Source organism: Myodes glareolus, chromosome 6 (genome assembly GCF_982192425.1).
Source record: "Myodes glareolus chromosome 6, mMyoGla1.1, whole genome shotgun sequence".
NCBI lineage: Eukaryota > Metazoa > Chordata > Mammalia > Rodentia > Cricetidae > Myodes > Myodes glareolus.
Window position 1 is genome coordinate 9,262,462 of NC_142031.1, and position 27,086 is coordinate 9,289,547.

Genomic DNA, 27,086 nt, shown 5'->3' on the forward strand with positions numbered 1-27,086 from the left:
TCACCCGAGGCTTGACTAGTGTTTCCTTCCACAGACTGTGCTGAGCGGAGAGGTGTACACGTGTATGTGCTTCCTCATCGACATGGTGAACGTGAGCCTGGAGCTCAAGGATCCGAAAGGAAAAGAAGGCACTGGCTCTCTAGCCAGGTCAGACTTGGATTAGCTCTGTGGTTTTACTGGCAGTAAGAACGATGTGGGAATGTATCTTTTTCATATTAATGGAGGACAGAATGAAATGGTGCTCTGAGGCTGATGAAGTGTGTAAGTGCTCTCTCTGTGTGTGCATGTATGTGTGATCATGTTTGTACGTGCATGAGAATGAGGGTGTGTGGTGTGTGTGTGCTGCTGCTGATCAGGTTGCATAGAGCTGTGCCGCTGGGTCCCAAGTACTTTATTAGAAGTTTCAGTTTGGTCGTCCTATCAGCCAACTCAGGTTAGGTTATGCCCTGTTAACAGCTCGCCCCAAGCACTGCTGACTCACAGCTGTGAAGGTATGATTTCCCTCAAGCTACGACACCGTGGGTGACAGGCATCTCTTCTGTTTTGCCTCTTGAGTGACAGAACATTTACTTTGATTATTTTTTTTGGTTTTGAAGTGGAGTCTGGCTGTATTGTCCAGGTTCACTTTGAACTCCAGGATCCCAGCCTTAACCTCCTTGAGTAGCTGGGACATAGGAGTGCCGCTGTGCCCATGTGCTGAGCATTTGGGCAGGGCAGATTGAAAACTCAGAGCTCTGGGATAACCTTGGATGGCACTTCAGTGCTCTGGTACACTTGGAGCTGGACCATGGTCTGACCAGCATGAGGGATTTGAGGGGCTCCTTGCCCTGTGTCCCCTAAATTGGGCAGCTGATATTCCATTTTTCCAGATAGATTGCTGCTATTGATTTTGTGTGTGTGCATATACATATAAATAGTTATGTATATAAAATATATATAATTTTTTGTTTTTAATTTAATTTTTACTTTACTAGCCCAAGGTTGTGGGGAGAAGTGCAGATGCTCTTTTCTTTCTTTCTTTCTTTTTTTTTGATGCCTGGCTGCACCTTTAGTTTTCTTGTTTTTTTGATATTTTTTTTTCTTTTTGGTTTTTTGAGACAGGGTTTCTCTGTGTAGCCCTGGCTGTTCTAGAACTCACTCTGTAGGTCAGGCTTACCTCGAACTCAGAGATCTGCCTGCCTCTGCCTCCCGAGAGCTGGGATTAAAGCTGAGCATACCACCAGCTGGCATTTTTTTTCCAACCTTTGGTTTTCAGTGATTCTGACTCTGTGTATCATCATCATAATGATACTGAGCAACTACTAAGTGCTCTGTGATCCCTGTGGATATAATCACCTCTCTGTGAATGGCAAAGGCTTAAAGCACAGTACCATTAACTGCCATTGAAGTGGCTTGTGAAGAGAGCTGGTTCAGGGTTGCGGATGGAAAGGGACTCTGATAAGTTGATGATGGTGCTCTTGTTCCACACTTGAACTTAATTTTGTAAGGTAGGATTGTGCTTAACTTTTCATTTGTTTTCTTTCCTTCCAGATTTGACTTTAAGAAATGTAAGCTGCTCTATGAGAGTTTTTCCAACCAGACCAAGTCCATTAACTTGGTTTCCCATTCTATGATGGCATTTGACACCCGTTATGCTGGGCAGAAGCCCAGTCCTGGCATGACCAATGTGTTCAACTGTATCTTTCAGCCCTCCAAGAGCAGCAGCGCCACCCAGGGCTCCATTCAGATTGAACTGCATTTCAGGTAGTGGAGGCAGACTGCAGCTCTGCCATCCTTTTTCTGTCCCACTGTGCCCCCATAGGTCTCTCTGTGTAGCCCAGGCTGGGTTGAAATTTGCTCTGTAGCCCAGGCTTTCCTTGTAGTTAGCATCCTTCTACCTCAGCTTGCCCAGTGCTGGGATTACAGACATGTACCCTCACACTTGGACCCCCAACCCTAATCTTTCTTTTTTTCTTTCCTTCTCCTCCCTCTTCTTTTAATTTATTTACTTTCATTTTAAGTATATTGCTGTTTTGCCTGCAGGTGTGTCTGTGTGACAGTGCCACATCTCAGAGTTACAGACATTTCTAAGCATCATGTGGGTGCTGGCATTTGAAGAGCAGTTTTCTTAACTGCTGAGTCATCTCTCCAGCCCTCCGACTCTGTCTTTCCTTGTGGAGATATTTCCCTCTGCAGTCAGTAGGCCAAGTCCACTGGCTTTAGAACATCAAAGGATGAAAAAAATCAGAGGCTCACCAGCACTCATCAGCACCCACCAGCACTCACCAACATTTACAAACACCCACTAGCACTCACCAGCACTTGCTATCGCTCACCAGGTCCCTTGTAGTATCATGGACTCACCAAAAGGTGTCTCTGTTGCTTTAAAAAAGTAGTTTGACATTGAGCCAGATCCTCCTTGTAAGCTTTAATTTGTGAAGTGACTTGGGAAGGAAGAAATTATGTGAGTTTAAGGAAAAAACCCACGCCAGGGCCTTTGGTCTACATGAGAGGAAGGCGGTTCTGACAGAACAGTCATTTACGCAGGGCTCCCTGAGTCTGATATCATGGGAGGCTGTGGGGTGGGGGATGGGGATGTGGTTGACATGAGTGGGGGATGTTCTAGAATGAGACAGACTCTAGCCCTAAGATTTAGTCTTCCACTCCATAGCTATGTTTCCTTGTTGAACTTTGAGATTCACTTTCTTCTTTTATGGATTAAAGCAAGAGCTGAGTCATTCTGGCAAATCAGTTGTCACCCGAAGCGGCTACTGCTGTTACTGCTGTCATAGTTGTACCCTTTCATGCTCTTCTAGGTCAGTGACTCTCACCTTCCTAACACTGTAACCCTTTAACACAGCTCCTTGTATTGTGGTGACCCCGACATAAAACTATTTTATCCTTGTTGCATCTTTGCAGTGATTTTGCTACTGTTATGAATTTTAATGTAAATATCTGATAAGCAGGATATCAGTTATGAATCTTAATGTAAATATCTTATATGCAGGATATCAGTCATGTGACCCTTGTGAAAAGGTTGTTTGAGCCTCAAAGGGGTCTCAATCCACAGGTTGAGAACCACTGCTCTCTTGTGAGATTCTTATGGCTCAGGGCTGTTCTTGTTCTTGTATGGTTGGTGTTTCAGTGTGCCACTCAGGAGTTCCTCCCAGCTTAGCTTTGGAAGGGAGGAGCTCTTGGTCTTTCTCGTTTAGGAGGCCTAGCAGAGGAGATATTTTATCCCTTTGTGGGAACATTAGGAGCCTAACAGTGACAGTGCTGGTGGCTTCTTGCAGGTCCCTGCCTCGACCAGGCATTTTACCTACTGCCATTTGAATCTTCCCAGATCTGCAAACATGGGCAACTCCACCCCCTTTTACACACACCTGGAGAAGGTCCAAATGACTTGGGAGATTGCACAGGTTAGAAGTCTAGTAGTCACAAGTTAGACCTAGGTCTCTGATATCAGAGCTGAATTCACTAACTCTTCATGGCCTTTGACCTTCGTCATTGCCTGAGTGTAGCCTTGGGATGCGATGGATGTGTTTAGCAGCCCCTTTGAAGATTTTTCTCAGAACGGGAGGCTTCCCCGTATTTGGTTCTCCAGCAGAGGGGTGGTTTGGTGTTTGCTTTACTTCCTAAGTAGTCAGCTCTTTGTCTCCTACTTGTCATGTCTTTAGTATATAGGAGGCCTAAAGTATGATTCTGTGCAAATACTAAAGGCATATAATTTCATGGAGCCAATCAATTCTTACCTTGACTTTTGGTAACAGGCAATGCCCTTGTTAATGGGAGGAGTGAGCTGCTTCAGGAAGAATCGCTCTTCTGTTGAGATTTTGTATGTGAAATACAAATTACTTCAGTGTTTCAAGGCTTGAAATATTTTCCAGAATGGGGTCTGACACACTGACTTTCCAATCAGCACCAAGGCCTGACAATCTCTGCTCAGAATGGGGTGGAAAAATTTTACTGAGGGCAACATTTTTTGTCCATCACAAAAGGGTAGAGTGTTTCTGTGACAGATGCTGTGTGAGAGAAGGAACTGTGCCTTGCCGTGCCCTTTTCTAGAGGCATCGAGCCAGGTTTAGCAGAAGTGAGACTGGAGAAAGCAGCCTCAGGCACATCCCCAAGTCAGCCTTTCCCAGGCAGACTGAGAGCGAGTAAATGGAACAACCAGAGCCAGCGTCTCCTTCACAAAATCAAGTTGGACTCCCAGACCCTGTGACCTCCCTAGCCTGCCTCTGCTGGCCTCTGCCTGCTAGTGTGGTAATAGGGCTGGCCATCACCCTGAGGACACTGGGGTTTCAGACCAGGCCTGAGAGTCTTTCTTGGGAACCTTGAAGACTACAGAACTAGTCCCTGTCTTCTGCCCATCCCTCTGCCCCATTTCTACTCTAGGGTGCTTGCTAGCCACCTGTGACCAATGTCCTTTTCAGGCTAAAAGGTCTGGGGTCTGAGGTTAGTTGCAGTTAAAGAAGCCAGATAGTACTGGTATATGAATGTGGTGTTTGTGAAGCAGTCCTAAGCTTCTAAGAAGGCGTCTCATCCATCTTAGACCTGCCGTCGAGAATGACAGGAGGAACGATTGGGGGCGCACCTGCCACGTGCTTGGTGCTTTCACTTACAATGTTAGTAGTTCCCATTTTATATATGAGAACACAGCTTGAGAGGGACAAGATTACTCTGGGCCTCTTGACTTCAAAGCCTTTGCTCTTCTTACTGGAGCAGCCTTTCCCAGCCTTAACACTGAAGGGTGGCTGTTCTTTAAAGTAGGGCCTGTGTCCAGAAGCATCTCAGAGTTTGGATTTTCCCCCTCATATTTTGGAGAATTTGCATAGGCTTTGCCAGTTAAACATCTTCAGCAAACCTTCCAATACCCAGGACTGGAGGGATGGCTCAACAGTTAAAGCTGCTTTTGCAGAATGTCCAGGTTTCATTCCCAGAACTCAGGTGACAACTCAGAACCATTTTGGAACTTCTGTCTCAGGGGACCAGTGCCTTTTTCTGGCCTCTTTGGACACTGTACACATGTGGTGCAAAGTCATACACATAACACACGTAACAACAAAAATGAAAAAGAACATCCAAAGGCTCTCAATTCAGATGTGAGCATTTTGGGTATTTGGATTGGGATGCTTAGCCTATATTGGTATTTCAGATCAGGCTGCTCCTACAGGACTGTACTGTGCATTGTGTCAGCTAGGAGCATCCCAGCTCTACCTACCAGGTGCCAGTTGTGCCATTGTGCCTTCTCAATTATTATTGTTGTTATTGTTTTCCAAGACAGGATTTCTTTATGTAGCGCTGGCCATCCTGGAACTCACTCTGTAAATCAGGCTGACCTCAAACTCATGGACTCCGTCTGCCTCTGCCTCTTGAGTGCTCGGATTAAAGGCATGTGCCACCAGTGCTTGGTGCCCTCTCAGTTATTATTACTACTAATAATTATTGTTAAAGACAGAAAAAAGAGGCTCTAGATGCTGCCTAATAAATACTTTCTACAGTCTAATGTTAATTGAGGACTCTGTATCCTGCTTTCTTAGATATAGCGCTCTCTCTTTTTTTCTCTCTCTCTCTCTCTCTCTCTCTTGATTTATTTATTTATTTATTTATTTATTTATTTATTTATTTATTTATTTATTTATTCATACAGTATCCTGCCTGTAGGCCAGAGAAGGTACCAGATCTCATTACAGATGGTTGTGAGCCACCATGTGATTCCTGGGAATTGAACTCAGGACCTCTGGAAAAACAGTCAGTGCTCTTAACTGCCGAGCCATCACTCCAGCCCCCCACCCCTTAATAAGGGACTGAAGAGATGGTTCATTGATTGAGAGCACTTATTGCTCTTGCTGAGTGAGGACCTGGATTCAGTTCCAGCACCCATGTGGTGGCTCACAACTGTCTCTAACTCTACTTCCAAAAGATCCAGTGCCTTCTTGTGACTTTTCCTGGTCACTGGGCATGCGTGTGGTGAATAGGCACACGTGCAGGCAAAACGCTCATACACATAAAATAGAATAAGTTCTTTAAAAAAATGTGATTGACCTCCAAAATGCTTATACTTGATGTGCTCCTAAAGCAATGCTCCGAATGTTTCCATGCTCAAAGGTGGCAGTTATGAAATACTGGAGTGGGGCCTGGCACGGTGCTGCACATTTGCATTCCCAGGTACACCTGTGCCTGAGCGGGAGAATCACTGAATCCGGGCTTCTGAGGCCATCTCGGATAGCATAGGGGTAACCTAAAAACAGAAGGAAAGAAAAAAGTAACACTGAGTTGCTACTTACTGGTCCTGAGTAAGGCCCTGGCAGAGACTGAAACACTGTGTTTCTCTTTGTGATTCCCTTTTTTTCTGCTTTCTTTCTTTCTTGCAGGTCTACAAAAGATTCCTCCTGTTTCACGGTAGTTCTCAACAACCTCCGAGTGTTTCTCATATTTGACTGGCTGCTTTTGGTCCATGACTTTCTGCACACTCCCAGTGATGTTAAGAAACAAAATGTCACTCCTGCACGCCACCGCAATGCCAGCAGCGAATCTGCTGTCGTTCCCAAAACTGTTAAGAGTGGAGTTGTCACCAAGCGGTCTTCCCTCCCCATGTCCAATGAGAGGCACCTGGAAGTCAAGGTCAATGTAACAGGTAACACAATGTAAACAGGTGTGCCACTGTTTGTTCGTTTGGAGTTAGCTCAGACCTGTCATACAGGATAACTTCTCTGTGCCAGCCCCGCCCTCCTATTTTTTGAGAAAGGATCTCACATGGACCAGGCTGGCTGCAAACTCTAAGGTCTGCCTGCTACTCCCTCCTGAGTGCTAGGATTGCTGGTGTAAAACGCAGTGTGAGTGAGTCTTCCAGACCCGGATGAGTAGGAATCTGTCAGCACTTCCCAACAGTGGCAGCTGGACATGAGTGGTCTGTACTCCTTGTGGGCAGTGTGAACAGCTGTGCAGAGCTGTTGTCTGCTTGACTAACCCGGCTGACTCTTCTTCCTTGGGTTCTAAGTCCTTTGGAGATGGGATGCTCTTCTTTACTTCTGAGTATCTCTTGAGCCTCCCAGAGTGTCCAGGATGTCATTTCTCTGTCTGTCTTGGACAGAGGAGCTACAAAACAGTCTTTTCTGCCAGTCACTGCTTGGCTATTCCAGCTTTGCTTGCCAGATCCTGAGTCTGGGATGGCAGTGAAGCAGGACATTGAGAGCTCACCTGGCAGCTCTGCCGCTTGTGTTGGGACAGCTGGGTAATGCCAGCTTCCTTGCTCGCCTTGATTGATGACACTGTCCTTTCCAGGCACGGAGTTTGTGGTTGTTGAAGATGTATCCTGCTTTGATACCAATGCCATTATTCTGAAAGGCACCACGGTGCTCACCTATAAGCCCCGCTTTGCTGATCGTCCCTTTTCAGGAAGTTTGTTTGGCGTTGAGGTAAGTTTACTTGTTGACTGTAACACTGCTGAGGGCTTCAGGGAGAACCATCTAGAAAAGTATTTGTTCCTGAGTGCTTATTTTTCCAGTGCTAGGAATGGAACCGAGGGCCTTGTGAATGCTTAGGCAAGTACTTTATCAGCAAGATACATCCCCACTCTGTCCCCCTTTTTATTTCAAATTGTTTGTTAGGCCCAGCCTCCAGAGCTTTTGAATCAATAGGACTGGGAAAAGACCCAAGACTGTCTTAAATATGTGTGCATGTAATATACATATATATGTATGTATATAATTATAAATATATTAAATGTATAGTATGCTTTTATATATAATTATAACATACATAGTATGTTGTGTAGTAGTTTATATATATGGATCTATACAGTATATAATTTGTAAATATATGTGCAGGTGTATATATGTAATACAGTATAATTTATATACATAGATAGCACATCAATATGATTAAAATATATAGTATATTTAATATATTATATGTAATATATGTGTAATATATATGGATATAATGTATATGATTTATATGTATGTGCATGTATGGTGTATGTAGTGCATGTACTATATATAGTATGTATATAATTTATAATATGGATATATTGTGTGAGTATAATAGAGTAAATGTATGTGTGTGTGTTTATTGCTTTGAATTGAACCAAGACCTTGTGTATAATAGGCAAGTGCTCTATCAACTAAGGTAAGCTACATTCCCTGCTCAGCTCAATCCTTTTTTGTTTTGATTGTGTCAGTTGCCTAGGCTAGCCTTGAACTTTTTGATTTTGCTTTAGCCTCTGGAGTAGCAGAGATTATAGGTCTATGCCACCGTATTCATCATGACCTCCTGAGCTCTTCTTAGGGAAACATCATTCAGTGAAGGACCTTTGCCTCTCCGCTTGCTTTTTCTTCCAATCTGGAAGCTTACTTCCCTGTGTTCTGTCCTCCAGTGTGAGCCATGAACACACAAGGACTTTTTCCACACACCCTCCTCTCCTCAGGACACTAGTCAGGGTGACTTCTTAGTTCCTGTTCCCACGAGCACCTTGTTGGGTGGTCTGGTTCTGCATGGCTCATCTCCCTCCTATCAGGACTGATGCAGTATTTTCCAGTGCTGAAAAGCATGCACCATAGGTCCCCTTAGCACACGCCAGGTTAATTTCTTACACTATAAACTCTCTCTCATGATCTCTCAAGAGGATTTAGAAGTGAGATCCAGTTGGGGATTGATTAATGACCACCAGGAACAATGGGGTTTTGTGTAGTTCCTGAAGAGGAAAGGAAAATGAATACTTTTCCTCTAAAGCCTTAGGAGGACTCCGTGGCAGGTGTGCACAGTTGAGGCAGTAGTCCTGCTTGCCTTGAATCCTCTTCCCTCAGCCTGAGCACTGTCCTGTGAAGGGCCCTTGGGTAAGGGAGGCCTGCTTAGAACAGGGGATAGAGTTTTATATCGTATCCATCCCTTCAGAATATCTGATCTGTAGTGAAGCTCATGTGTGACCTAAAGGACCATGACTCTTACTGGTGTGATTATTATGAAGGAGGTAATTTGTACTTGAGTAGCCTTTGTCACCTGGATATGTCATATGCAATATTAAGCAGCCTCTACCCTGTGTCTTTTGTTTGTTTGTTTGTTTTTGTTTTTGTTTTCTGAGACAGGATTTCTCTGTGTAACATTCCTGGCTGTCCTGGAACTCTCTTTGTAGATCAGGCTGGGTTTGAACTCACTGAGATTCGCCTGCCTCTGCCTCCTAAGTGCTGGGATTAAAGGCATGCGCCACCACCACCCAGCTCACCCTGTGTCTTTTAAACCTTGGGTTATGGACAGAACTAAGGAGACAAGGTAGAAGCCATCTCTGTGGGATGCTCTTGGCTCAGGCATCTCCTTGGACATTTCTCTTCCACTTAGCTCAGGCATCTCAGTGGATGTTCCTCTCACTCTTAAATAAGGAAATTCCAAGAGGAGGGAAAATTGACAGTTCCATATATAATTTTTATTGTTATTTTGGTGTGTTCTGTCTTGTCCTTAAAGGAAAGTCAATATTATTATTATTTTGTTCATTTGAATCAGGGTTCCTCTATGTAGCAAGGCTGGCCTTGAATTTTAGTCTTCCTGGCTCAGCTTTCCTAATATTGGGATTATAGTCATGAGTCTCCACGTCTAGCTTTGTAATATTTTGATGAGGCTGTATTTTCACATAACCAGTGATGTGCTGTCCTTCCTAAGATTGATGTCGTGTGCCACCACCACTTGGCCCTCTATACAGTCTTTTCAACTGTTTTCCCTGTTTCTTCATGTTTCTGGAGACAGGATCTTGCTGGATAGCCCAGGCTCGCCTGAAACTTGTGATCCTCTTGCCTCTGTCTCTCAGGACTGGACTTAGTGTGTCACCGCTTTGGCTTTTAGCCCCTACCTTTCGGTGACTACAGATCTTTATCAAGTAGATTTGGTGCAGCCTTGCTTGCTGTTCTTTTATTTTTGTTCTTTTGACAATTAAAATGGTTAGTGAAAATTTCTATATTTTGTATTATTTCCTTAGGTCAGTTCCTGAAATTATTTGTTCCAAGGGTAGACCATTTTCCTGCAGGTGGACCACTGCACCAACAATTGGCTGCAGGCTAGAGTGGCAGCCCAGATCTTTGCAGCATTTACTTCAGCAACTGATTTGGGTCCTGTGAGAACATGGGGCTTGTGGCTCCTGAGAAAATCCACTGGTACAGCTAACCCATAGACCCCTCCCATGGCAATCAGTAATCTTTGCTGTATTGTTTCATTTTCAGGTGTTTTCTTGCCGGCTAGGGAATGAGCAGGACACAGCTCTTTCAATTGTGGATCCAGTTCAAATCCAAGTGGAGCTGGTGGGGAACTCTTCTTACCAGAATAGTTCTGGGCTCATGGATGCGTTCAACAGTGATGATTTCCCACCCATCCTAGAGGTAATGCTGAGCAGTGTCTAACCCATGGATGCATCCGTGGTCTCCTGTGCAGACATTCTTGACTACTCTGAGTCTAGTACCATTGTGGTTACCCCAGCACATGTAATACATATGATGCTGCCTAGGATCTTGTAGTGTGTGAACAGGATAAAAGACCCTTTAATAGGCTGGTATCATTTTGAAGTTCTATAAAAGTTGACAGAAAGCAGAACTCAACATAGGTAAGAATAGTGGGTAGAGGGCCGCAGGATGGGGACATCTGGAGGTGGGGTAGGGAGGTAGGATATAAGCCAGCAGAGGAAGAAGGACATTTCAGGTCAAGAAGCCGAGTTAGGGCAGCAGCAGACGGTCTTACTGGGACCGAGAGGTATTGAGGGGAGGTGAGGACCGAAGCTGAAGCTGGCGAGGGAGGTTTACAACTCTGGTGTCCTTGATCTTGCGTTCTTTATTTCATTGTGTGTGTGTGCGTGTGTGCGTGCGCGCGCGTGCGTGTGCGTATATGTGTCTGTGTGTCTGTAGATACCCATAGAAGCCAGAAAAAAAGAGCTGGAGTTATAGGCAGTTGTGACTGCCTAGTGCAGGGACTGGGAACTGAACTCAGGTCATTTGGAAGATCAGTAAATGCTCTGAACCACTGAGCCATCTCTCTAAACCAGGTGTTGTTTCTTTGATAAGAGGGCAGTAACTCATCAGTCCACTTGGATCATGGGGGCCTGAAAGAGGAAAGCTATGCTGCTCTTTGGTTTGAACAGCACCTCACTGGAAAACCTGAGTGAGGGAGTAAAGAAATGCTCCATCACAGACCTTTACACCCTGCCGATTTTGCCTGCTTACAGCATCTCTTCTGTCCCTATTTCAGAAATGGTTCTGCCAGACTTGACCAGTGTAAAAGTTTGAATAAAGAAAAGATTTCTTCATCATTGTTGTTTTTACTAATAATAATACTATTATTGTTATTATTATTATTGACAGGGACTCATGTAGCTTAGGCTGGTCTGGAACTCCTGATTCTTCAACCTCTGTCTCTGAGTACTAGCAATGTAGGGGCAAAGAGATCCATTTTGTAGGTATCCTAGATTCATTTCTGTTGCTGTGATGAAATATTCTGATGAAAAGCAACTTAGGAGAGAAAAAGGGTTATTTCACCTTATAATTCCAAGTTATGGTTCAACATTGTATAGAGGTCAAGGCAGAAACTTCAAACACCTAGTCCCAGCATATCCACAGTCAAGAGCAGAGAGAAATGAGTGCACACATGATTGTTTTCTTGCTCAGACTCAGCCCTATTTCTCTACTCTCACTTCAGTACCTCTTGCCTAGGGAATGGTGCTGCCCAAGGTGGGCTGATTCTTTACATCAGTTAAGACATGCCCTCTGAGACATGTCCAAAGGCCAACTCAATACAGTCAGTCTGTCACTGAGACTCCTCCCAGGTTATTACAGGTTGTATCAAGTTGACAAAGCTACCCATCAGAGTTGATCAATTTATTTCAGAGATAAAAAAAAATGTAGTGGATCTATGTAAAATGGATTAACAAACTATTACCATTAGGTGGTCCTTACCCCTAGCCATATTCTTATCTTGTGAGGTATTAATTGCTCTAGTAATTATTCTAGTTTAATTTTTTTAAAAATTTCATTCAGTTTTGTGACTATTACCTGATGACTGAGATACTACCTCATCATCATTTTCTTAATTTCAATATCTTTGCAGTCTTTTAAATGAGAAGTTTGTGGTGATATCTGACTTCTGGGATATAAAATAGGAATTATGTGTGAGTGATGTGGGGGCACAAAGCCAAAAGCAACTTTAAAACTGTCGCTACCTTTTATATTCCATTAGATTCAGTTACAAGCCCTGGACATTAGACTCTCCTATAATGATGTTCAGCTGTTTCTGGCCATTGCAAAGTCCATCCCAGAGCAAGCTAGTGCTGCAGCCCCGGACACAGCAGCCTTGGAGGCAGACTCTGTCAGTACTTGCCTCCCAGGGGCGTCTCGAATTGGAGAGGACATCAGAGAAGGGTCAAGGCACACCTTAGATCCTGTCTTGGGTAGGTATCTCATTGGAAACTCAATCAGTCTTCTTGATAACACTTATTCTCTTTTTGTCTCTCATGTTTTGCTCTACACCAGACTGGTCCAGCATTTGATATGTCTTATATCATCCATGGTGTTCTCAAACTTCTGGCAATCCTTCTGCCTCAGTCTCCCTAGTTTTTGACTTATCTACCATACTGGTAGCTGCCCCTTTTAACTTTTTCAGTTTTCTTATACACAGATCAATTGTTCATAATCTAATTGTCGTTGAGTATGATTGTAAATCGTAAGTATGACTTGACAGCAACTGCTCCAGCTTACAGCTAGGTTCTGCTCACAACAGCTCATCTACAAGTTGACTTTTAAAAATTGAAACGACTTTTCCTGTGAAAACTTTGAGTCAGTGTTGCTCACACTAAACGATAGTCTTCCACTTTTTTAGATACAACATAAGGAAATGATGGAAAAGTTCAAGGTACACATGATAGAGGTCTACAGTAGGATCCCATTTTACCTCAAGAAAGGAAATGGTATTGGTCCCCTTCCATCAGACGGTGGAGTAATCTGTGTCAAACTGTCTCCTAGAGTTACAGCTGGCTAGACTGCAGGAGCTGGGCTTCAGCATGGATGACTGTCGCAAGGCTCTCCTGGTGTGTCAAGGTAATCTGGATGTGGGTTTCATGATCCGCTGTTTGACAACTTGGTTCCTTTTCATTTCCTATTCAGTTCTGAGGGGGTGGGAGAGGAAGGGAGGACTGAGAGTGTGAATACACAGGAAGCCTTATGTATCCTTAGGGGGCTGAGTATTATTCTGGCTTGACCATAATTGTGATCTGAAGGATTTTCTATGATCAGGAGGTTGACTAGAGCTGGCTGTATGGGGTCAGATGCTTCCTTTGCTCCTCATCAAGGTCCCTACTTTTTAGGGACTTTGGACACGTCACTGAGCCTCTCAGTGCTAGTGCTTCCTTACCTGTGAAGTCAGAGTAGGAGGCCCTGGCCTTCGGGAATGCTTGGCACTTGGAAAGTAATTGTTAGTCCTGGTTCCTGGTGTGGTATATGACCATGTGCTGGCGTACAGCTCTGTCTCTGGGCTTTTAAACAAACCAACATTGATTACATTTATTTCTTCATGTGGGTATATGTAAGTGGGTATCCACGTGTCACTGTGTGTACCCACTGAGCCATCTGACTGGGCCCATCTTTGTTTGATTTAGCGTCAGAGCATTGTGTAGCCCAGACCAGCCTTGAACTCACTTTGTGCTTAGGATCATCTTGAACTCCTGATCCTCCTGTTTCTGTCTCTAGCGCTAGGGTCACAGGTGCAAGCCACCTTGCCTTTTATGCACTGCTGGTGATGGAACCCAGTGGGCAAGCCCTTTGAGCTCCATCGCTGTCCCCAGCCTGGCTCTGGGTTTTCTTGTGGAGTCTCCTAGCTCTTGGAAATATAGCCATTACTGTTCATACTTCCGATGAAGAAACTGGCTCAGATAGATTAAGTAAATTTGTTTGAGTTTATCCATTACTGTTCATACTTCCGATGAAGAAACTGGCTCAGATAGATTAAGTAAATTTGTTTGAGTTTATCCATTAATGTGGGCCTAAGGCGTATTAAAGAGATGTTTGTCTGATGTGTAGAACCCATGTCCTTTCTTCTGTGGCCCACTGTACACTATGCCCTTCTACCCTGGCACATCATACACACCTTTTGTTACTCTTTTTTTTAATTGATTTTTATTGAGTTCTACATTTTTCTCTTTCCTCCTCCCTGCCTCTCCCCTCCCTCTTCAGTCCTCTCCCAAGGTCCCCATGCTCCCAATTTACTCAGGAGATCTTGTCTTTTTCTACTTTCTACTTCCCATGTATATTAGATCTATATAAGTCTCTCTTAGGGTCCTCATTATTGTCAGGTTCTCTGGGATTGTGGGTTTGTAGACTGGTTTTCTTTGCTTTATGTTTAAAAACCACCTATGAGTGAGAACATGTGATAATTGTCTTTCTGTGTCTGGGTTACCTCACTCAAATAACGCTTTCTAGCTCCATCCATTTTCCTGCAAAATTCAAGATGTCATTATTTTTTTCTGCTGTGTAGTAACTCCATTGTGTAAATGTACCACATTTTCCTTATCCATTCTTTGGTCAAGGGGTATTTAGGTTGTTTCCAGGTTCTGACTATGACAAACAATGGTGCTAGGAGCATAGTTGAGCACATATCCTTGTGGCACGATTGAGCATCCTTTGGATATATACTCAAAAGTGGTATTACTGGGTCTTGAGGAAGGAACACTTCTGAAATATAAACCCAGCCAGCACAGACACTGAGAGAAACAATTAATAAATGGGACATCCTGAAACTGAAAAGCTTCTGTAAAGCAAAGGACATAGTCAACAAGACAAAACAACAGCTCACAGAATGGGAAAGGATCTTCACTAACCCTGCATCAGACAGAGGTCTGATATCCAAAATATACAGAGAACTCTAGAAATTGGACATCAAAAGACAAATAATCCAATAAAAAAATGGAGTACAGACTTAAACATAACTCTCAAGAGAGGAATCTAAAATGGCTGAAAGACACTTAAGGAAATGTTCAACATCCTTAGTCATCAGAGAAATTCAAATAAAAACAATTCTGAGATTCCGTTTTACACCTGTAAGAATGGCCAAGATCAAAAACACTAATGACAATTTATGCTGGAGAGGTTGTGGGGAAAAGGGAACACTTCTGCATTGTTGGTGGGAATGCAAGCTGGTACAGCCCCTTTGGATGTCAGTGTGGCGATTCTCAGAAAATTAGGAAACAACCTTTTGTAACTCTTTTTTTTTTTTTAGTAAATTTTATTATATTATAAAAGTTTCCATTTCCGCCCCCCCTCCCAACACCCTCCCACTCCCCCCACTCCCCCCCTCCTTCCCCTCCGTCCCCCAGGGCAGTCAGGGTTTCCTGCCCTGTGGGAAGCTCCAGCTCCCTCCCCCTCCCTCCAGGTCCAGGAAGGCGAGCGTCCAAACAGACTGGATCCCCAAAATCCAGCATATGCAGAGGAAACAGGTCCCAGTGTCATAGTCAATGGCTTTTCAGAAAGACCCCGGGCCAGCCACAGTCAGAGAATCCGGCCAAATTCCGAGAATCTGGCTAGATCACGTCCTCGTTCAGTCCCAGTCCGACTGGCCCTGGTAAATTCTCATCAGATCCGTTCCCTTGTATCAGTGGGTGATAGCATCCCTCGCAGTACTGATTTCGTCTTTCATGTTCCTCCTCCTTCCGCTCCCCCTCCGGACCTCGGGGGGCTCAATCCGTTGCTCCAATGTGGGCCTCCGACTGCATAGCCGTCCTTCGCCAGACGAAGGATCTATGGTGATAAGCAAAATATACATCAGTATGGTCATGGGCCACGGCCGATTCAGGCACCCTCTCCTCTGTCCAGAGAGCAATCTGGGGGATTTCTCCTTGGACCTGGGATCCCATATATAATCAAGTCTCCTGTAAACCCTAAAATGGCTCCCTTAGTTGAAATATATTGTTCCCTGATCCCATATTCATCCTACCTCCCCCCCCCACCTTTTGTAACTCTTAAGAAAAAGCAATACAATCAAAGTTGTTTTTCCTTCCAGCCTTTACACTTATTTTGGTTTCTCTACTCTTTTAGGTGTTATTTGTATACAGGTGTAAGGATGGACACACACACACACACACACAAAGAGAGAGAGAGAGAGAGAGAGAGAGAGAGAGAGAGAGAGAGAGAGAGAGAAAAGAGAAGAGAAGAGAGTTCCTTTTTCTTTATGAAGTACTGGAGATTCAGTCTAAGGCCTTGCACATTCTAGGCAAGTGCTCTACCACTAAGCTACACTCCTGGCCCACACTGCATTTTGTTTATTGATAGATTGCATGACAGCCTCCTTTTAAACCATGGTCTGAAAAAATTAAATGGAAAAGCCTGCAAATAATTTATGAGTTTCAAGTCTCAAGCCATTCTGAGAAGTATGGTGAAGCCTCTCTCTGTCCTGTCCAGGACATGAGTCGTCCTTTGGCAAATGTGTCCATACTCTGTGTGCTGCTCGCTCAGTAGTGACCCCTGTGCTTGTGTTTGTGCAACCCTTATATAACCTAACAAAGGACCCAGAGTGGAGGAGCAGTGCTCTGGGATTCAGAGTGCCCAGAGAAGCTGCAAACTGCTTCCTTTAAGCCAAGGCAAACTTTTTTAGCAAGGAAAGAAATGTCCAGAAAAGCCCTGTGCTGAGGCTGCTGAGATCTGTAGGCAGAGAAATCTTTCTTTCTGCCTATAAATTGCAAAGGAAAAATTGTGCTAGGGTTTTTTTCCCCCGATTATTTGCAGCAAGTTATCGGTGCGACAGACAAGAATCGAACTCAGGACCTCGGGCAGAGCGGGCGGTGCTCTTCGCCTCTGAGCCCTCTCTCCGACTGTTTTATTTTTGTTTTTTTTTAGACAGTATTTCTCTGTGTTATCAGCCCTGGCTGTCCTGGAACTCGCTTTGTAGACCAGACTATACTCAAACTCACAGATATCCACCTGTTTCTGCCTCCCAAGTGCTGGGATTAAAGGTGTGCACCACCACCACTTAGCAAATTGTGCTAATTTTGCCAAAATTTTTAGTGACTGGGAAAGGTGCTGAGTTACAGAGCTTAGTGCTCTGTGCTTGTAGCATCCCTGTGCTCATGCGTAAATGGTGGGGACTGTGATATTGCAAATAAGGTTTGTGGTTTTATGTTTCTGAATGGAATCTGGTGACACTTGTCTTTCTGAGCTTGAGTTATTTTGCTTCATATGATGGTGTCCAGTTGTGTTCACTTTCCCTCAAGCCACATCATCTCATTCTTCTCTGTGGCTGAATTACTGCATTCAGGTGTCCATTTTCTGTGCCCACTCACACTGACTGACTAACAAGGCTGTACACATACCCACATATATACATACCCGTGGTGTTTTCACAACTCTTCCTTCCCATAGAGGACACTCTACCCAGGTCACACAGCAACCAGTTGTGTGTAGATACTCATCACATCACCTAAAGCACCTTGACCTCTGAAAGCAGTGAAGGTGGGCTGTTAGGCTTTCTCAGTTTTGTTTCCACTCAGTCATTATTGCTTCTTGATTTAACTCCATACCTTGTCACGTCTAATTGTCCTATAGTTTTTATTCTTTTTTTTAAAGATTTATTTATTGTGTATACAACGTTCCTACTACTTGTGTATTTCCATGCCAGAGAGGGCACCAGATCTCATTACAGATGGTTGAGAGCCACCATGTGGTTGCTGGGAATTGAACTCAGGACCTCCGGAAGAGCAGTCAGTGCCCTTAACTTCTGAGCCATCTCTCCAGCCCTGGTTTTTATTCTTTAACTATTCAAGTTTGCTACTGTTATGAATCATAATGTAAATACCTGTTTTCCAGTGGTCTTAGGTGACCCCGTGAAAGGTTCTTTGACCTCAAAAGGGGTCTTAACACACAGGTTGAGAATCACTGCTCCAAGTGCTGTGAGGCCCAGAGATCAAACAGCTTGTCCAAGATTCAGTAGCTGGGAAGTGCAGAATCAGTATAGAGCTGGGTGTCCTTGCTCCAGAGCCTAGGCCCTCAAGCAGGTGTGTTGTTCACATTCTGAGTGTGGGCTGACATTGCTGTCTTCCTCCTTCCTTTTCTCCTATTCCTCCTTTTTCCCTGTCCCTTTCCTCTTTTTTTCTTCTTGGGACCAAGAGGATGTTTTGCACTTTGTTTGTTATTGTTATTGTTATGAATATTGTTATTCAGGCAGGTGGTACTAATAGTTCCCTATCTCTGTCTGTCTGTCTGTATCTATCCCTCTTCCTCTCTTACTCCCTTTCTCTCTCTCTCTCTCTTTCTCATATGTATACACACACACACACACACACACACCTCATTTTGTTCTCTGCCCTCAGGGAGTTTGTGATTGAGATGACAAACTATGCACAAAGGAAGACATTTGAGGACAGTTAGTATCAGTATGTGCAGAACTAGAGCAGAGATTATGTTTGCATACCAAGTGGTCTTGAGACTCTGGGCAATTCCACTACTCCCCCCACCCCACCTCTCTGTCCATGGATGGCACCAAATGGGGGCCTTGGGAGTCAGAGCAGGAAAGCTTGAGGAGAAGGTGTCCAGCAAGCAGGAGCTTACTTTTTACTTAGGAGCAGGATTCCCTTTATATGCACCCCCCCCAGGTCCCTGTAAAGCTTTGGGAATTGGTGGGATGCTCACCTTCTGATTTTCTTGAAGGTCAGCTGAAGAAGGCAGCAAGTTGGCTGTTCAAGAATGCAGAACCTCTGAAGTCCCTGTCCCTGGCCTCCAGCAGTAGAGACAACCCGGGGGCCATGTCGGCTCCACACATCTCTGGAGTAGAAGTCAAGGCCGAGAGTGTATGCATCTGCTTCATTGATGACTGCATGGACTGCGACGTGCCCCTTGCTGAGCTTACCTTCTCCCGTGAGTGTGCCTGGCCTGGTGCACCTCCAGCAGCCTAGTGTTGCTCAGTTCCTAGGGCCTGCCTTATAAGTTTTCTTTGTCTTCTTGTTCCCCTCTACTTCATAGTGCAGTAACTAAGATAAAACTTAATTGTTTAACATGTTTTTCAGATTTTCTTTTTCTTTTTGAGACAGTTTCTCCATTTAGCTTTAGCTGTTCCAGAACTTCCTCTGTTGGCCAGGTTGACCTTGAACTCAGAGATCCACCTGCCTCTGCCCCCCAAGTGCTGGGGTTAAAGGTGTGAGCCACTATGCCCCACCAGATTTTTTTTTTTTTTTAAACAAAGCAGACTTGAGACTTAGTAAAAATACTTTAGTTTAGGCTTAAGGGCATAGGTGAGGGCTGTCAGGTATTAGTCGAGGAAAATAAGACATACTCAAGTATGGGTATGAGAAAGAATGTCTCAGAATTTTTAATTTCCCTTGTGTGGCTTTATCCTGTTGCCCAGGAATAGTAGAGATTAATACTGATAAAATTTCCATCACCTCAGGAGCTCTAGCCAGGTACTTTGTCTGTCCATTTTTCTGGTCCTCTTCTGCACATGAACACACTGGGCAACAGATTCACCCGGGCCTGTGAAACACGGACTGGGGGAAGGGTGCTGCTGCCTATTCGTCTCTTGCGGAAGGCATGAGGTGACACTACTTGTGTTCTTGCTAGGCTGTGACCCCGGGCAGGAGTGCTTTCTCCTCAGTACCCTCTTGCACATGTTAGGACATGGCTTCTGAGGGGAGCAGGAGAAAATCACCTGTCACTAGCTGGGTGGTGGTGGTGCATGCCTTTAACCTCAGTACTTGGGAGGCAGAGGCAAGCAGGTGGATCTCTGTGAGTTCAAGGCCAGCCTGTTCTACCTGAGTTCCAGGACAACCAGGGCCACACAGAGAAACCCTGTCATGAAAAAAAAAATCACCTGTTACTTCCATGGTTTCTTGTTTGTCAGCCTTCTCTCCCTTGTAAAGTTTGGTTCTGGGGACTTGAGGTCAGCTTTATCCATCCTAGACTTGTCCCTTCTCTGTGCTAAAAAGCTTTTTAATTAAATTAAATTAATTAATGGTGGCACAATTAAAAGCCACCGTTTTTATCCCCCCTCATACAGGGTTTCTCCATAGCTTTGGAGCCTATTCTGGAACTAGCTCTTGTAGACCAGGCTGGCCTCGAACTCACAGAGATCTACCTGCCTCTGTCTCCCGAGTGCTAGGATTAAAGGCGTGTGCCACCACCTCCTGCCACTCAGGTTTTTTAACTGCTGGCATGAATGTCTTTTCTGTAGAGAATAATTGTCTGACTTCGTACGTTTTCTATGGAAGTCTTAAAATTTTGAACTGTTATGGGGGTGAGAAGGGTTTCATGGCCCACCCTGTCTGAGGAGCTATGGACACAGTTTTCTGTTAGGCTCCCGTTAGGACAGCTATGCTGCAGTGGATGGCCCCACACCCAGCTCAAATTTGAAGTTGATGGGTTAAAAAAAGGGGGTTACAGTGTTGTCTGGGGGTGAGGTGTAGAGGGGAGTTAGGAGGGGGAAGTTGGGGATAGATATGATTAAAATATATAAAATCTCAAAGAATTAACAAACACACTAAAATCTACTTAAGCTAGTGTTCTCTTATCACTGCCCTCTTTCCATGCATTCAGGGAGAAATACCTTTATCTTTATATAGGGCTTTGGCTTGACCTGTATGCTGGGGATGAGGTCAGGGGAGCGAGACCATGTTTTAGGTACAGTGCTTAAGGGAGTGCCAAAAAAACTCACAAATTAAGATAATGATATATATGTTTCTATTTTTATGTGTTTGGATGTTTTATATGCAAGTATATATGTGCACCACTGCCTACCTGGTGCCCATGGAGGCTAGAAAAGGTTATCAGGTTCCTTGGAACTCAAGTTACACATGGTTGTGAGCTGCCATTTGAGTGCTGGGTATAGAACTCAACTTCCCCAGCTGCCAGTGTTCCTAACCACTGAGCCATCTTTCCAGCACAATAATAATATTTGAATGTAGTGGGTATAAAACATGAAAACTTATGCACAAACCTACATGGTAGAGATAATGTGTGCTTTCCTATGAGGGAGAGTACGAGCTGCAGTTAGTGTCTGAAATGCAGCTCATCTGTGGAGGCCAGCTTTGCTCTTACCTCTGTAGTGAGATTTGCTTCTGTTGCAGGTCTGAATTTTCTTCAGCACATAAGAACTAGCCCTGAGGGTTATGCCCATTTCACCCTTTCTGGAGATTATTATAACCGTGCTCTATCAGGTCAGTATAAAGTGTAAGTTATTAGAGGATTAAAAGAATAAATGAAAATGTTTACCAGGGCCCATTGCTGTATACATGTTACATGAACAAAAGGGGGGGTGGTGATTTGAGACTGAGAAAGACCAACAAGTGTGTTTGATATGTTGTGATTGTACTTACAAGTCTTTCAAAGGCTAGAAAGCTAGTCTTGAAGAGTTGAGCTTCTTTGGTTTTGTGGGTTTTTTTTTTGGAGGCAAGGTCTTACTCTGTAGTTCAGGCTAGTCTGTTAAAGTCAGACTGTCCTGGAACTCATGGAAATTCTTCTGAATTTGACCCAAAATACAATTTTTTAAACCCAGGCAGGAGTGGAGTGTGGCACATACTTGGGTGCAAATGAAACCATAGCTTCTGAAGAGAAATTCTAGTTTGTGTAGTTGGGAAGTATTCATGACCTAGTGACGGTGAACACAAGCATCTTAGGAGCTGATCTGCACGCCCTTTCCAAGTCTGTGCATTAACACACACGGACAGATGTGTTTATAGCACTATTCTTCCTAGTAGCGATGAGACTAGAGTCAAGCGAACATCTTTCAGGAGTAAAATGAGCGAATTAGATTGGTGGAGTGCTACTCATCGGCAGAAAACACATCTCGGTCAGCTTCACCAGCACAGAGTAAAACTGTGCTCAAATGTGCTTAAGAGGCAAAGAAACCTGAAAAGAATACATATGGAATTTCATTTATATATCCATCTGAATGGATATAATATATATAATATAAATATATCCATTTATATATGATTTGTACATTTTATAGACAAATCAACCAGCTCTTAAGAAATACAAAGTCTAAAAGCATAAGACAGACAAGAAAGCAGAGAACGGTTCATGCAGATGGTTGCAGGGAGCGGCAGGTTGTCAGAAAGGAGGGGGGTTAGTTAGCACCCAGACTTCGCAGTGACTTGTCGCTTTCTAGTTCTTTCTTCCTTTTCTTCTTCTCTTTCTCTTTCTTCCCTTCCCCTTCCTTCCTTCCTTCCTTCCTTCCTTCCTTCCTTCCTTCCTTCCTTCCTTTCTTTCTTTCTTTCTTTCTTTCTTTCTTTCTTTCTTTCTTTGACAGGTTCTCCCTATCCCAGGCTGTCCTAGAACTCGCCATGTTTACTAGACTGACCTCAGACCCAACAGAGCTTCTGCTTCCCAAGTTCTGGAATTAAAGGTGTATGCAGCCATGCCTAACCTGATTTTTTTTTTTAAATTTCTATTTCAAACGATTTACACAAGTGCTTGTGGTAGTATTTCCTTTAAATTATGTGTGTGTGTGTGTATGTGTATAAATAAAATCTTGTTTAAATTCCTTTTATACATGTGACACATTGTAAAATTAAAACAAAAACCTGAGAAAATTAAGCTAATGAGCTTTCAAGTGTGCTTTGGTTCAGCTGATGGATTGATGGATTGATGTAGGAGCTCTTAGCTAAAGCCACTGCTTTTCCTCTCTAACCTAAGGCTAGCTCTAATGAAACAGAGCATGTGTCCTCCTTGCCCTTCTTCCTGCCACCTGGAGAAGAGCATGATGGGGAGTGTTAATGCTCCTCCAGGCCTGTTCCATGGACAGCAGGCATCTGTAGGGTGACCTGTAGCCACAGGTGGTTCTTTCCTTGTGAGATGGAATTGGAGCCATTAGGCTGTATTCTGTCCTTGCTAAGCACTCATGAACAGTATTCTCCTGTAAACCCTTGATATCTGCTGAACAGATGTTTTATTTCCTGCATTCTTTTAGGCTGGGAGCCATTTATTGAGCCATGGCCGTGCTCTGTATCCTGGCAACAACAGGCAGCTAGTCGTCTCCATCCTCCACGACTGAAGCTGGAGGCCAAGGCCAAACCCCGCCTGGATATCAACATCACTTCTGTACTGATTGGTGAGTGGAACGGTGCCTGCTGTAGGCTAACATCTTTCTGTAACACGAGTCCTTTGCCTGCAGACAAGGATGCCAGGTGGGCAAATGCTTGGCCCTGTGCCTGCCATCACTTCCTCATCATGACTGCTCTCCTAGTGAACCATAGTCTGGTCTCTAGTATTGGGTCCCCATGTTAATGCTCTCTGTGGCCAAGCTAGAGCTGAGGCTGCTTAGGGATCACAAAGGGTCCCCATGTACTTTCTCCTCATAATACTTGTCTGTAGGTTTCATAAAGTACCCTAGAAGTGAACTTAGATTTGCTTTTTTCAGTCACAGAGGAATTTTTATTTGTTTGTTTTAAAAAACAAGGTTCTGTAGTCTAGCCTAGGCTAGTCTCAAATTCACACTTCTGCCTTAGCCTCCAAAGTGGCTGTAATTATAGGCGCCCAGTGCCGTACCCTGGTACAGAGCAGTTCTTTAAGGTATGACTTTAGCCGAATGAGTTAATTCTCTGTGCTGTTTCCTATTAGCTGCCACACTGACTTAACTCTGAAAATGATTTACTTAAAAGAATTGCCAAGCCAATGACATGCCTTCTTAAAGTTTTTTTGGCCCTGAAATGTCCATCTGCAGATCTGGATTTCTCTGCCTTGTCTCTTCTCCACTGTATGCAATGAAGATCCGGCACCCAAGTATACTTTATGTCAGAATTTTGCTAGTGACTCCATCCTCAGTCTCATTGAGTCTCTGTTCACTTTTTCAAGAACCAAAGCACGGGTCTGCCTGTCAAAAGACTTCCCTGGACTTTGGTATACACCCACCACCCACTTTTGCCCAAGCAGAGTCAGTCTGCCCTTTTCTGTCCCACAGTGTTGTATTTCTGTCATTGCTTTAGCCCCTTTTGTACCATGGGTGGCTTCATGGAGGTAGTTTTTCTGATGGCTTTCATCTTTTCCATGTGGAATTGCTGTCTCCAGGATCCAGCCTTTTCAGTTTCTAGCATAGACCCAGCATATAGGGAAGTGCTTAGTAAAAGCTTGTTTTGCTGAATTGAAATGATTTGATATGAACCTTTTACCTTGTTTATCTCCCCTCTTCATGTCTTCATGTAATTCTCTTTAGATCAGTATGTCAGTACCAAGGAGTCGTGGTTGGCAGATTACTGTAAAGAAGACAAGGAAACAGAGTCAGCCAAGTCTGAAGACTGGATGGGCTCCTCAGTGGATCCGCCATGCTTTGGACAAAGTAAGGTTTCTATAAGCACAGGCCTGTCTGTATCAGTGTTAATCTACAGAGCAGTCCTTCACCAAGAGACTCATATAGAATGGTCGTCCTCTGTGAGAACTTCATAAGAAGTTTTGACTAGCCTCCGTTGTTGGTTTTAGTCTTTGGAAAAGACGGTTTTCTGGTACAAACGACTGAACTGTTCCTGCAGGCTCTAATTCCACCGATGTGGGGGAGAGGGATCTGTAAACCCTTACTCTTGATTTCCAGTGACACCGGAGAGCCTATCAGGACACGCTGTTGGTCGCTTTATTTTCAGTTGGGCAAAATCAATTGATTTTTCAGTCGACAGAATTTTTTAAAACTGTATTATAAAAACATTTAAAGCTAGCACTAGAGGGTTTGTATGTATTCTTGGAAAGAGGGAGGGCAAGATCCCAAGTGGAAAAACCTTTTTAAAAGAAGGGCCTGTATTGTTCATAGTGCATAAAGGAGTTGAATACTGGCCACTTGAGGAAGGAGTCAGTGTGTTCTTTGTTGATGATGTTTTTGGTCCTGCTGAATGCCTCAGCATGGAGCTCTGTTTGCCTCAGAGCTGGGGAGATGGTGACAGACACTACAGGTCCTGCTTGTTCCACAAGCCATTGTCATCCAAATTCAGCTCAGCACCAACTCTTTCAGTGTGGTTTCTTTGGAGAGTCTTGGCGGGACTTCACATGGCTCATGAATACGTAAATATTCCATCTGGTCTGCAAACAGTCCAGGGAAGATGGGCTTTCTTAGCATAGGAAGCATTTGTGCCTGTTGGCCTCTCCTGGGGTGTGTGAGCAGACTGCCTCGTGTTTCTAGAAGGAGAGACAAAAGCTTCGGCTGGCTTGTTCTCTCTTCTCAGGCTTTTGCTTCTGAGTCCAAGCTGCAGCTCCCCTAACGCTAATCTGTGTGATGGAAAAGCAGCCTTGCCTGTCCATAAGACTTTAAAGCAATCCTTGTATATCCAAGAGAGCATGGTTCTGAAGGGAGCTCTGTAGTTGGTGACCTCAATCCAGTTAGTGCCCACTCCAGGAAGACCTGATGCTCTGGAAGGCCCACTCCCTCTTTCTTACACTTTTCTCCTCTTTCTGTTGTTAGTAAATCGCCCTATCTACATTAGAACTTGATTTTTATGGTTAGTGAGGCTGATGTGATACACTATTTTAGCCACCCGACACTGATACACTTAAACAGCAAATGTCTTTTTATTGTGTCTTCCTGGAAGCTGTCTAAGAGACCTCCCGTAACATGTGTAGCGCTGACTTTCAAATTAGTAGCTTTCAACCGTGTTGAACTGACTACTAATTTTCAGATCTTATTTGAGAACTTTAGCCATATTTCTCCCCAAAGTTAGGTTTTGACTGAAACCAGACATAAACCAGGCTCCCAGAGTAACCTCAGTGTGAAGTTCCTCCTTAGGAACCGGGGACCCCCTGCTGTTTCACTGTATCTAGCTAGCAGGGAGCAGAGCACATTTGCTTTGTGTTGCTGCTGTTGTGGTTGTGAGCCTTTCAACAAGGGCTTATTCCTTAGGTGAACTTCAGCGTCATGACTCCATTGATCAGTTTATGAGAAGTACAGGTGATTTTGTGAGGTGTGTGTTCAGTTGGAACTTAGTCCTGTGAGATAAACCGAGAAAGGACTGCTGGAATCTGGAGGCCAGACTGACTCTTGCTTGAGTATTTGAGGTGGCCAGTGACCAGCACTCTGTCGCTCCTGCGCTTTTCCAACTGGAATGGCATATCTCCCTTAAAATCCATACTGATTAGACTTTTCTGGGCCAACACATAACATGGTTTAAATTAAAACCTTCCCAAAGACTTGTTGTTCTCTACAAGGGTATGTTCAATGCATTCATTGTTGCCTAATTAGAAAAAGGGCAGTGTGCCTTGACACAGCTGCACCATCAAAGCCTTGCAGAAAATTGCTGTCTTTGCCAAGCACGTTCTTGGCTCCTAGCAGTCAGGAAGGGCTCACAATTGCACGATGCATGCCATCTGTAATGTTTTCAACTCGTGTTTGTGGAGGTGATTCTTCCTCACCGCACCTGTTCTTACTCTCTAACTTTGTCTCTCCTGTCTACCAGGCCTCCCTCTTGTCTACCTTAGAACTAGGAGTACAGCCAGTCTGACTAACCTAGAGTACCAGACCTATGCTCGAGGTACAGTACAGCCAGAGGGCTTGCGCCATTTGCCTGTTTCAAGAACTGCTTTCCATGTCCATTCATACACTGTTTTTTTCATGAGTGTTGTTGAGTGGAGCTGAATTGGGGTATATTCAGTTTTAAGTACTTTGGTTCAGTAGCCTGAAAGAATGTCTGCAGCAGAGGAGCACAGCAGCACCTCATCATGGAGTGGCTGCAGTCGTGAGTGACATCTGCGTCTTCACCGTCTCTTCCCTGGACCTCCAGTGACAGATACGCCAAAGGCATGAAGGGCTCTTCCAAGGAAAAGGAAGGAGGTGGAGGAACACCATCCTTTGGCAGGCAGTGCCGCATGACTTTGCCTACAGAATCCTCAGCCAGCGTGTATTCTCATGGGGATGCGGGGGTTCTGTGAAGCAGGAGCTGTAATCACTAGTCAGAGAGCCAACAAAGTATTTCCCAACAAATTGCTTGGATAGAATCTTTCATTTCTTTACAAAGGAATTTATGTACTTAGGAGAGAGGAAAGAGAATGTGCCTGGAGAATGGACTGGTGAGTGAGAGCAGAAAGAAATGCCACCGTGTGCATCGCCAAGCTGCCTTTCTTCCTTTGTGTTAATGAGTACTGTTCATCTGACTAAATGTTTGTGATAAATCCAGATCACGGGTCTTGATATATCTT

At 44.2% G+C, this 27,086-nt stretch overlaps 1 protein-coding gene across 6 annotated transcripts in view; it reads left to right on the forward strand.

Annotated features, from left to right (window-relative positions):
* The window catches only part of Vps13d (vacuolar protein sorting 13 homolog D), a 222,268-nt gene that overhangs the window by 66,799 nt on the left and 128,383 nt on the right, over positions 1-27,086 (forward strand). For 4 of the 6 annotated variants that reach the window (XR_015002163.2, XM_085690301.2, XM_048461274.3 and 1 more), the window contains exons 29-40: positions 35-147; positions 1,531-1,743; positions 6,354-6,616; positions 7,264-7,397; positions 10,188-10,343; positions 12,187-12,397; positions 12,969-13,043; positions 18,636-18,842; positions 21,044-21,133; positions 22,888-23,028; positions 24,130-24,252; positions 26,348-26,422. Coding sequence is in view for 5 of the 6 variants with exons in the window: in XM_085690301.2 (XP_085546427.2) it covers positions 35-147; positions 1,531-1,743; positions 6,354-6,616; positions 7,264-7,397; positions 10,188-10,343; positions 12,187-12,397; positions 12,969-13,043; positions 18,636-18,842; positions 21,044-21,133; positions 22,888-23,028; positions 24,130-24,252; positions 26,348-26,422 (1,801 nt within the window). In the remaining variant the exon portion in view is untranslated. The remainder of the gene's footprint in view (positions 1-34; positions 148-1,530; positions 1,744-6,353; positions 6,617-7,263; positions 7,398-10,187; positions 10,344-12,186; positions 12,398-12,968; positions 13,044-18,635; positions 18,843-21,043; positions 21,134-22,887; positions 23,029-24,129; positions 24,253-26,347; positions 26,423-27,086) is intronic. The other 2 variants (XM_048461275.3, XM_048461276.3) reach the window with 1 other exon arrangement.